The sequence below is a fragment of the Vespa mandarinia genome, chromosome 8 (genome assembly GCF_050613455.1).
Source record: "Vespa mandarinia isolate Hongniang chromosome 8, ASM5061345v1, whole genome shotgun sequence".
In the NCBI taxonomy this organism is placed as follows: domain Eukaryota; kingdom Metazoa; phylum Arthropoda; class Insecta; order Hymenoptera; family Vespidae; genus Vespa; species Vespa mandarinia.
This window is the reverse complement of record NC_140817.1, coordinates 8,237,501-8,249,842: the sequence shown is the minus strand read 5'-3', so window position 1 is coordinate 8,249,842 and position 12,342 is coordinate 8,237,501. Positions and strand designations below refer to the sequence as shown.

Below are 12,342 nucleotides of genomic sequence, written 5' to 3'. Positions count from 1 at the left end.
TCTTGGATCGTACGTGATACGTAATTGTACGACACGTGCACGCACATATATACAGCGTGCGAACATAACTAAGTTCTATTTCTCGCGCATCGTGTAACTACACGCGAAATACCGGATATGCACGAGCCAAGTAGCGGTAAACTTCATGGGTTGTTCAGCGAGCGCTATGATTGGTTAGTGATAATAAAGGAGTAGGGGAAAGCGATTGTCAGTTCTGTAGCGCATATACATTTTGTAGCATTGCACTTGTGTGAGCATACGTACGCACGCGGTTGTCGAAGAATTCCGTTCATACGTTTAAACAATCATAATTTTGTAGTAAACAGATCGTGCATACATTGCATTGTAAGTTTCACAAGGAGACTCGCTTATAGTGTGCGTGTTGTGTGTGCATATGTATCAGAGAGAAAGAGAGAGAGAGAGAGAAAAAAGAGAAAGAGAGAAAGAGAAAGAGAAAGAAAAGAGAAAAAGAGAAAAAAATAGAATCAACATCGAACTTTTAAAGGGTGAGACTCGATTAAATCGTTTCTTTCGATATTTCGATGTTTTTCAAATCAATGAATGATACATCTTAAATTGTAGCGCGAAAATTCTTCGATTGTCATGATTATTCTTTTTTATGTATGACTTTGCGTAACAAAGTTAAATATATTTCTATATTTGGTCATTTTAATTAACTCTAGAAAATTAAATGTAGAGAAAATTGATAAAGTTATTATATATTATTTATTATTCGCCGGACATATAAATTTTTTTAATTTAATGATGTTAAGGTTAATTATTAAGGAAATTAAATATAAAAATTTAATTAAATGCTTCGACACTAAAATTAAAAAGAAAATTCTAAAAGAGAAATTATTCATTTTGCCGGCTCATTTATGAGTCAATACATGTTAATTATAATGTTGAGATACTTGTAAAGTTTTAAATAGAATTTAAAAATTCCCGCGCAGCAGTATTAGAAACATTTTTTTCTTAAGACTATTATGAATTAATTGATTATGTTTGCACGAAAATAAAGAAAGATATATATTATCTTTCGTACTGTCACTTTTGTTTCATTTAAAAATGAAGATAAAAGTAGAGAACTATTTGTTTTATCCTATGTTACGCTTCAAATTGTACTTGGCATCGTCGATTTATATTATTAATTGGGAATCATAGAGTATCAAGATAATATATCTTCGTTGAAGGAACGTTGAACTGTGACTTTTAAATCTACAAAAATGAATGATTTTATTGTCTTATAACCACAACAAGATTTAATATGATATTGATTATCACATGAGAGTGTTTTCAACTTCAAAATGACAGCAGATAATTAAAGATTAATCTAAAATATGAAGAACTCATTCATTAATCGTGTTACGTTGTGTGTATACGATTATACGTTATTATAATAATTATTGATAAAGGTACCAAGAAATCCGTAAAAGAATTTCTATCGGAAATTAAAATCGATGTTATTTCTGTTCTTTATAAATAACACAGTTTAGATGTGCTTACTTTATGAAGGGAAATCCACGTATGGCCTTGAAAAGTTTTTTTAGCGTACATGATCGTGGCACACTTGATATTACAAAATATTAAATAATTCAAAGAGTCGTTTTTCAAGTGATTTTACGATGATTAAAATTGTCAAATTATCATATACATATCTATCAGATTGGCTATGTTACTTCCGTTCATTTATCTTTTCTATTCTAATAATGTTAAGTATTTTCCCGCCAAATTTATCGTTACTTTTTTTCTAAGAAGAAACAAAAACTGTAACCTTCGAGCTTACTTTGTCTGCAATCATCGAGAAAGAAAATAAACAAGAAACTATAAATCTAAAATCACTTCGGTTTTTTTCGGTTTATCACTCTGACATGTACTATTTAGTAAACGCCACATAGTATGTAATAGTAATTTCTTTGCACTTAGTTAAAAATATTTATGAACCCGGAAGAATCTTTTGTTTAGAATTAGATTAGAGATATAAATCAAAGATAACGTATATATTTGTTGATTGTGGAATTTGATTTATTAATTAATGTAGTAAAATAATTAAATACGATGTAAATCATTGCTTAGCATGTTGAAGATTGATGTACTTATATATTATGTATTTTAAGGATTGAGAAAATATAGTTATCTTATCATGGATAAATCGATTTTGTACATGAAAGAAGATGATTAAAATCTTTACTAATTTAATTTTATCGTGTTATTGAATTCTTTATCGTTCGATTTCATGATACTAAATTAGTTTTGTTTTATTTATAATCGTCATAGTTGAGTAGGAAAAAATAAAGGAAAATAGAAATAAAAATAGGAAAGGGGAATAGAAAAATAGAAATAGAATGGAATGTAGTAAGTAGATATTCGGGTGGAAAGAATTCTTTAGCGAATGATTTCGATCGCGTTCGCAATGTTCACATTGCTTTTTAGTTCTCTTTCTTTTCTTATATAATTAATCTCAAAAATCTTAATAATTTCCGTATAAATTAGTCATGATAATAGATACAATACAATACGATCATTCCCTTTAATAATTCGTTCGTATCAGATTTATGAAGGACCTTGATAAGTAATAGTCTCGTAATACTCGGAAGCTTCGTTAGTTACGATGGATAAATCAGGCTATTATACGTTTCAAAAAAGTACAATAAACGTATATCTCGAGTTAATAACTGTGAAGAATGTTCGAACGTTTTTTTTTTTATTTTTATTGTTCAAAGTTAAAAATCAATGAAATTTTTTAACATCAATGTCTCGATAATGTTATCGATTAATTTTACTTTTTAAATAAATTTGTTCGAATAGATTTATGGACAGTTCTTTCGTTCAAAGTAAACTTTAATAACGTCACGTGCTAATTACTGAATTAATTATTATTCCCAATGACGATTAATTATTATTCCCATTTAATTCGATGGATCAATCGATATTTGAAAATACTTCATACTAATTCTATTTACAAAAGAAAAAAAAAAGAAATTTGGTAGATAAGAAAAAACACAAGAAAAGAATGATACCATTGTTTTATCCATGTCTTATTGTTAGGCGAATTGTCTTGTAGATAGGATCGAAAAAAATATAATTGTCGCTAGTCGTAATAACGCTTCATGTTGTAATTTACGATCTATCGGATCGGATGTCTTCCTCGTCGACATGATGGCACAACATCTTAGTGATATATCTTCTATGTGGTTACGTCACACTCTTTAATCTGACGTTTGCGTGCGAAGCGTGACAAAAGAGCGGTGATCGGATATGATCGTGAATTTGTGATCGAAGAACGAGTTTGAAATTCAAGTGAATATAAAGAATGGGAAAAATATAATCGGCGGCTCTGAGCCATTGAAGTTCAATAACACGTGGGAGACCTGCGATAGCAGAACGATCACGCGACTACGTATGAATTGCAGCCGCGTTAGAACTCGATAAATTTTGATTGAATTCGTATGAGTTTAAAGAAACATTTAAAACAGTATTCGCGCTTCGCCTAATCTAATTCTTAGGTAAGGCCATCTTTATTGTATGTCTTGAGTACACGTTGGGCTTACATTAGGAAACAAATACTGACAATAACGACGAGTACGCGCATTGTACTCAAGATTACGATCATCACGCCAGGTCAACTGGCTGAATTATGTCGGTTAACGCTTTGCACCTTCCAATTGATTTTAATGAAGGCTCGTTAGTTGCTGTGTGCCTTTCAAGAACGTCCTGCTGACTTTTCGTGGTTTCTACCGATCCGATTGCGTCTCGAAAGTTCTCATTGTCTTACTCGTTTTGCATTTTAAAATTATTTCGATGCATGCGTGCTTTTATGTATATATATATATATATGTATATATATATACAACTAGTATCTACTTATGTGTTGTACAATGAATGAAATGAATCAGCTGTCAAAACAGGGAAATAATAAAAAGAATGAAGGGACACATTGCGAAACCGACAAATAAGTTTATTAGTTGAATCGCGTCGTTTGTCGTTCGAGATCATTGTTATTAATTAATATAACGAATATATGCTCATATGCTGACAAATATGTTACGTTCGAAAGTATGTAGCAAGATTTATTTTCTTTCACGAATAATAATTTTTACATCTATAACAATATCACGCGTAAAAGATACGCGCATAAACTTATCATTAAAAAATGAACATCCCATTAATTATCAGTTATTCGAAGAAAATCTATCGTTAACATAATAAGTCGATTTGTTTGTCGTTGTTGATAAAATGCTTCATGAACTTTCAGTTCGGTCAGACAAGTTAGAACAGTTGAAGTTTTCGCAAGCGAGAGCTCTAACGTCAGTCACAATTTTGCATTTGTCACGTATGCGACAAGCACATGTAAATTACCGACGGTATCAACGTAGGCAAGTGTGAGCATGTTTATAGATAAACCTACATTCATATATTCGTAAGTTGTACATGTAATACTATTTATGCATATTCTTCAATGGAGTAAACAATATTATGCAAAATTTCATTAATCTTCACGACAATTTCGTTCATATTTATGATATATATGAAAAGAGAGATCTCGTAAAGTATGAAGAACGTGTATATATTATACATTATCGTTTCGATCAAAGAGTATTTCTTCTGTCTATCGTGATATATTAAAAAACATACATATTTTCTCATTAGAGACAATTTATATTATTAAAATATACTATTAAAAGCCTCGTATAGTATTTTTTTCTTTTTTCTTCTTGGTATTTTAAATATTCACCTGATAGTCATTTTAAATAGTCACGTCAACAATAATTCATCCAATATTTTTTATTCGTCTTTAGGAATATTTTAAGACTGGCATTTTTTTTATAGAGGTCACGATATGTTTTCTACTAGAATATCATCGTTTTAACTATAATTACGAATAGAATTATAGATTTAACGAGTATATTTGATAAAACCATACCAAATAGCTTTTCTAATTATTATAATAAGTTTTTATTGTGCTTTGTTGGTACACTTTTAAAAAATTCTTTTTTATTATTTTATTGACAAGGTCTCAAATCGTCCCAAACATTCTCTTTCTCTCTCTCTCTCTCTCTCTCTCTTTCTCTCTCTCTCTCTCTCTCTTTCTCTTTCTCTTTCTCTCTCTCTCTTTCTCTCTCTCTCTCTCTCTCTCTCTCTCTCTCTTTCTCTCCAGAACGATCAACGTTTAAGGTGAATTTTTAAGATCTTCGCTCGTTCCCGTCGCTAGTCAGTTGTAGCTTATTTACTTTCAAAAGACATAGTGATCTATCTCTTCAAAAAACAACTCTGAACATTCCAGACCGAGAAAACTAAAGAGATATCAAAATTTACGAGGTCATTATGTCATGTTATCGGAACGTATAAAATTCCCTGGACTTTCGACTTTTTGCCAATTATTTTATCATATATTCTTATAACGAACATGCACATGTGTTAAGAAAAAATCCTTTATCAGTATCAATTGATAGACAGTACAACTACAATAATTCATCCTCCATATATTCTACATATATATCATATTCTTCGGAAAGAATCGATCAGTCACATAGTGAATCTTGAATCGTGAACGTTGAAATTGATTCATCTAACACACTTACGTACATTACTATTACAGATAATCTCAGTTGTTAAAAGAAATGGTTGTACCGGCGGAACACGCGCTCCATGAAGCCATTCAGGTTTCGCCACTTGAATTATCAAACGATGTTAGAAGACAGAAAGTAAGTAGATTCGATGTAACATATTTATTTACATTAAACTAATCTTGATAATCTTGAATCGTAATCTTTTTTACATGGAAAAACGATGATATTAATGAAAAGTTATAATGATAAATGGGTTTCAACAAATCTTTATTATTATTATTATTATTATTATTATTATTATTATTATTATTATTATTATTATTATTATTATTGTTGTTGTTGTTATTGTTGTTGTTATTATTGTTATTATTGCGTGAAGTTTAGTTATGTATCGTGAAATAAGTATCATGTCAAGTAGATTCAAAATGAAGTTGGCATACGACGTTCATCGAAAAATTAAACGATCGAAGTTCTTAACCTTCTGACCTTCTTGTTAAGAGTTTGCTGACTCGAACCGATCGTACGCGTATACTTTCTCTTTTAGATGATAGCAAACGATATTAATTCGACGTCAATTGGGGTATAAATTACTTTATTTTCAATTCTTTGGATAGGTCTATAAATGATCATAATGTCGAGCTTTTAAAAATCGGGGATAATAAAGTGGTAAATACCTTTTCTCTTAATTGGATACGCACAAAGTAAAAAATTATACTCCTTACATAAAATATTTAATCAGTTTATTTAATTAAGCAATACCATTTTTATATAAGCGCTAACAAAAAATACAAGTTCAAACAGTTTATCTTATATAATTTGGATTGCGATATTTATCATTCTTTAGTAATGATTATGGTGCTCTTTTATTTGATGACGTTATGAAAGGCAAGCTTAAAGCGGTTTAAATTGGATTTTAAATCATTATTGTTGTTTGTAGGAGTAAGGACTTTCTTATCTTACTCTCGGCAAGTCATAGGGTTATCATAATAAAATACTCAACTTCTTAGTTTTTTTAATATTCGTACAATTCATATTGAAAAAGATAACAGGAATTGCGCTTGACACCTAATATAAAATAAAGTAAAGAAAAACAAAAATTTAACATACGGGGAATTATGAATTATCTTTATCAACGATGTTTGAGTAATTTTTGTTATTATTTTTATTTTTTTTTGTTTTTTAATCGTTATCTTAATCCTCCCTAATTATGTGGATATTATCAGAGAACAATGAAAAATTACGATCGATGTATTATTTACTGGTAAACAATAAACGTTAAGTCGATATTTCTTTCTTTTTTTTCGGATAAAAATTTTATTTTTTAATTCTTTCATATCAAAACGTTGATGCGGTATAACTCGTTTACCTTCGCGCAAGTGAAACAGTAATATCATGGAATCGTATAACAACTGTTTTCTATCTTATGCGGTTTATGCACCTTTACGATACATAAATAGAAAATAAAACGATAGTTATCGAGGATAATCTCAATGTTATTGTGACTTTTTATATTATAATATTACTGATCTAGTTTCTTTAACTATAGACTAGACTAAACGAACATTTTACACGAGCTTACGGTTACCTCCGGTTGACCCATTAGAATCCCATTAGATAGTATGTAACTCGTAACAACGTAAACAAAAGCATCTTCAACAGGAATGCGAACGCATCGTACCGTTACCATGATGTAGAGTAGATTTGCAAATGTCTCGGAAAATTTATAGAACGCGGAAAATTTTCTGGGAGAGTCCTTCACAAAACGATTCTTTACATTGATTTTAACGAAAAGTGGATAACAGTGAGACTTAATAAGCTCATGCGAGAAAAAGAAAGAAAGAAAGAAAGAGAGAGAAAGAGAGAGAGAGAGAGAGAGAGAGAGAGAGAGAGAGAGAGAATACCATTGCTAGAAATCTATCAATTTCCAAATGCTTTATTTTCGATTGGTATCTCTCTTGCTTGTTCGAACTTCAAAGAAATATTTCTTTCTAGATCGAAAACCGGTTAGCACGGATGCGTTTATCTGCAACGACTGTTAGAAAAATTCAGGATGTATTCGTCTCGGAGATGAACAAAGGTATCCATCAAGAACCGTCATCTTTACAAATGGAGAACACATATGTACCAGAACTCGTAGATGGAACAGGTACTTGTTAAAGTATCTTCTTTTCTATTTTACTAGTCTAACTGATTTGCATTTTATTTGTTACGTCGTAAGATTGATAAATTGATATATGTAATATTATTTTCAGAGGAAGGACGTTTTTTAGCATTAGATCTTGGCGGGACTAATTTTCGAATTCTCTTATTGGAATTGAAGAATGGTAGAATTGTGAGGGAGGATGTGAAGAATTATCACATCGGATCTGAATTAAGGATTGGCACGGGTTTTCCTTTGTTCGATTATTTAGCTGAGTGCGTTAGTGATTTTGTAATTAACCAAAGTCTTCAGGATGTTGAAATTCCTTTAGGTAAATTGAAATCAGTTGTTGATCAATTGTCGGTTGTTGATTTCGTAAAAGATTTCCATTGATATGGCTATATTAATGGTTGTAGTTAAAGTTTTTTTATTTTTATATACAGCATGTAATTTGTAATAATTTATTCGCATAATAATGAATATTAATAGCGCATTTCGTATTCTAATTTATCTCATTAAATATTCGTTTTTGATTTAGGATTTACATTTTCGTTTCCAATGGTTCAACATTCACTCGATGTTGGAATTTTGGTGACATGGACAAAGAGTTTCAATTGCCCAGACGTTGTCAATAAGGACGCAGTTCAGTTACTCCGAGATGCTCTTGCTCGTCGAGGTGATACTAAAGTAAAAGTCATAGCAGTGTTGAATGATACAACAGGAACCCTCATACAAGGAGCCACATTGGATCCCGATACAGCTATTGGGCTTATTTTGGGTACTGGTAGCAATGCTTGTTATCTTGAACGAGCTGACAGGGTCGAACATTGGGAACCAGAGAGACATGGAGAAAGAGAGGCTAGTATTTGCTAGTAAACATATGTTACATTTAACATAAACTTTTTTCTAATGATAGAATTGTTTTACTTATATCAAATTATTTGTTTGACTTAGTTCTTAGAAAGTTGTCTTTATAACAGAATTGATTAACCGATTTGATTTCCGTTTTTCAGGTTGTAATAGATATCGAATGGGGTGCCTTTGGGGACAATGGTGTTTTAGACTTTATTAAAACGGAATTCGATCGCGAAAATGACGCAAATTCGCTTCTCGTAAATTCATTTACGTAAGACTAATTTTCTTATACAATCATTTGATATCTAATAATATATAAATATGTTAAGTGTTTATGTAAGGCTAAAAGAAGATTTTAAATGTCCTAGATTCGAAAAATACATCAGTGGAAAGTATCTGGGTGAAATAGTGCGTCTTGTACTCGTCAAATTAACGAAAGAAGGGCTTTTATTCCTAGATAAAGATCCAGGGCATTCTTTTTTCATACCAGGAACAGTTACCTCAGATTTAGTATCTTTTATTGAGCAGTGAGTATTGAAAACAATATTTTCGTTGTAATATAATTGAACAATTCTAATTATTTGAATTATTTGATGTGTAGAGACACCGTAGACGGCAGTACCCATAATACAAAGGAGGTTCTAGCAAAATATGATATCGTTCCAACCGACGATGACATAAACATTGTACAATATGTGTGCGAAGTTGTTTCGAATCGTGCGGCTCTTCTCGTTTCTATATGTAAGCTGATAAATCTAATATTTGTTAATAAAGATCAAAGAAAAACTTTTTAAATGTTGGGCTCTTCTGTAGGTCTCGCGGCATTGTTGGAACGAATCGATAAGAAGAATGTGACGATCGCGGTCGATGGTTCTTTGTATAAACATCATCCTCGATTCGAAACCTGGATGAAGCAATATATAACTTTGCTTGCCCCTGGTCGTAAGGTGTGTGACTGATCGATTCTTTGAATCTTTTCATTTATTTTACATTTTCCTTTCGTTTACTTTCAAACCTTTTTTTTTTCTTAGTTCAAATTGATTCACGTCGAGGATGGAAGTGGAAAGGGTGCAGCGCTTATCGCTGCGATTGCGCAGAGGATTCAAAAAAGATTAACATAATTATTATTGACCGAGAAGTGATTTCACATATGTAATAATCTATCAGTAGTACAAGCATTCCATGGCAGGATAATTTCCTGGTTGTGTTATAAAAAAGGGTAATAGTCAAAATGATATAATGTTAATTATATTTTCACCAAAGTTATTGCATTTGTCATTGTCAATCTCGTTGAATCATTTTTAGGATTTTCGTTAAAAACCATTGTTTTTGCGTAAATCTTTGGAAAGTATAGTCGGCAATTTCAACTCAAATGAAATTATAAATATATATATATATTACTTATATTATATATATACATATATATATATATATATATATATATATATATATATATAATACACACACATACACACACACACAGGAGTTTTAGTCTCTTTTGTAAATACTATTTTCCATAATTAAGAGTTTAAGAGAATTCCTTTTTTCGCAAAGAAAAGTCTTATTCTACTATAATAAGATAATAGAAATCGATCAAACGTTTGTAAATTAAATATAGATCGTTGTAGCACATAATTCCGTGCTAAATATATAAGTAGGAAAGAAAATAAATAACATAATAATTACTCAATTGAATAAATCTAGGAATACATTGAATTCATTTGCACTTAAAAGTTTCATCGAAATTTATGTATGGTAGGATCACAAATACATAGAAATTCTGACACTCGAAACGGATAGAGAAAAAAATATAAAAAGGTAAACGAAAATCCGTTGTTAAATCTTTTGAAAAAAAATGAAGAAAAGGAAAGTAGGCGAATGTTTATAAATCAATTGTTATGAGTATCCTGTGGTTGTATACACCTTGTAATTGTATACGATTGTTAAAATAAAAATTGAAAAAAGAAATAAATAAATAAGATATCTTTTCTCCGCGGAATTGATAAAAATGTCTTAAATGTAAAGATGGCGAGGCGGGAAATTTGAAATTGAATTGATCGGGAGGATGTAGGGTGAAGAGAATGGTCGAATAACGAAAGGCGGTTCTGGTTCGCAAGCCGTCGATAGGCCTATCGATCCTGTTGCTAGGCGGTAGAATGGGAGGGCGTTCGAGTGTCGTGGTTAGATTCCCGTGTTTCCCGCCAGATGTCGTTGCGGTAACGCGCGGCTCGCTCGCGGAGTGACAGCTCGGCGAGAACTGTCAGCCGGAGCGCGTTTACGCGGCCGTTTCTGTTGGAAATAAGGATACGATCGGTCTTCGAATCGGCAAGGTGTAAGCGCGAAAACGGGCTGGCAAAAAGGATCGTATCGCGGAGACGTAATTTCGATTTGTATCGACTTTGAAAATCGGGAGGTCTCGTACCTAACGGTGGGCGTGCACGCAGGAGGGAACGGCTCGCCGGCTCGGTCAGTCTACTGGAAGATTCCATTGTGTGAGAGTGGGCTTTGAAAAAGTTTCGGCTGGAAGGAGCTACGTTGCTTTCGCGCCTTTCGCAGCCTTCTCTTTGCTGGATCGATCAAGAAGAAAAAAAAGTCGAGGTATCATTGTTTTCTTCATTTTTTCCTTAAGTTTTTGTGTTCTTGTTAGGACGAGTCACAAGAGCGGTGTTGAGGATGAGGAGCGCGCGCGGGAGAGAGAGAGAGATAGATAGATAGATAGAGAGAGAGAGAGAGAAAAAGAGTGAAAAAGTGAGAGAGAGCGAATGAACGAGCTAGTAAGCGAGAGCGAGATAGAGAGATGTATAGAGAGTTGGAACGAGAGGTTACCAAGGATAAGAAGGCAATAGTATTTGTAGTAGTAGTGTAGCAGAAGTAACGTGTTAGTGCTGGTGCTGCTAATACCAGTGACGATAGAACGACGATGATGCTGTAGTAGTGGTGAGAATCGTGATAGTGTGTGTTGGTGCTGATGCTGGTGGTGGTGGCGGTGTGGTGCGAAGCGGGTTTGAGGTTACGCCGGCGATCCTCGCGTTCAGCTGGGCTCTCAGCTGACGGCCGGCCTTTCCAAGACCGGCATTGCGTGCCTTTCTTGTCCCTCCGTTTCCTGGACAGGTTCTATCTTTCGAACCTTCTCCCGTATGATAGAGCCGAAAAACTATATATCTATTTCTCTCGCGAGCTACAGACTCTCTTTCCTTTTATTCATTCGAGATTTACATTTACGTTCTTATTTTAGTTCCAATAAAAAAAAAAGAAGAAGAAGGAAATAAAAGTAGGTTAAAAGAGAATAGAGAAATGAACGTGAGGGATAAAAAAAAGTGGACGATCGAGTAGCGAGATGCGTCTCGAGTAAGCTTCTCGAATGTCTTCGAAGAATCCGAGTAAAGATATGTATGTGTATGTGTGTATATATATATATATATATATTTGAATTTATATATATATAGATTTATATATATATATATATATATATATATATATATATATATATATTAAAAAGAAATAAAGGAAGAAGCAAAGAAAAACAAAAAGAAATAAAAGATAGATAAAGAAAGGGATTAGAGGTTCTAAAGCGGCCAACTCGAACGATATAAAAGGCGGAGAACGCTTCACCGTTATCGCTTTGCAAATTGACTCGGTTTCCCGCGAAGCATCGTCGAGGTCACCGCGCCCGGCTGCAGCTGAGCACTCAGCTGACGAGCGGAGGCTGCGACCGGTTCGCCATATTCCTTCTTTTTTTTAAAGGCCACCCCCTCTTCGTTGCTTTTAAATCGCCTT

The 12,342-nt window shown here is 32.7% G+C and overlaps 2 protein-coding genes across 9 annotated transcripts in view; both read left to right on the top strand.

The window, feature by feature from the left end:
- The first annotated feature begins 124 nt into the window (after positions 1–124).
- LOC118447068 (hexokinase-1) lies at positions 125–9,957 on the top strand. 7 transcript variants are annotated; one of them, XM_035878560.2, is made up of 10 exons: positions 125–173; positions 5,600–5,705; positions 7,563–7,716; positions 7,823–8,041; positions 8,249–8,568; positions 8,724–8,836; positions 8,934–9,092; positions 9,167–9,306; positions 9,379–9,512; positions 9,597–9,957. In XM_035878560.2, the coding sequence occupies exons 2-10, from the start codon at positions 5,622–5,624 to the stop codon at positions 9,684–9,686; spliced, it is 1,413 nt and encodes a 470-aa protein (XP_035734453.1). In that variant the 5' UTR covers positions 125–173; positions 5,600–5,621; the 3' UTR covers positions 9,687–9,957. The 7 variants fall into 7 exon arrangements, with proteins under 7 accessions (XP_035734453.1, XP_035734414.1, XP_035734471.1 ...); XM_035878521.2 differs by lacking the exon at positions 125–173 and adding an exon at positions 197–345; XM_035878571.2 differs by lacking the exon at positions 125–173 and adding an exon at positions 488–506.
- A 627-nt stretch (positions 9,958–10,584) lies between these two features.
- Sesn (Sestrin) overlaps positions 10,585–12,342 on the top strand; it is a 95,942-nt gene continuing 94,184 nt past the window's right edge. Inside the window, exon 1 of one of the 2 annotated variants that reach the window (XM_035878384.2) lies at positions 10,585–11,163. The gene's annotated coding sequence lies outside the window, so the exon portion shown is untranslated. Of the gene's footprint in view, positions 11,164–11,270; positions 11,503–12,342 lie in introns of those variants that run through there. The other variant, XM_085659062.1, reaches the window with a different exon arrangement.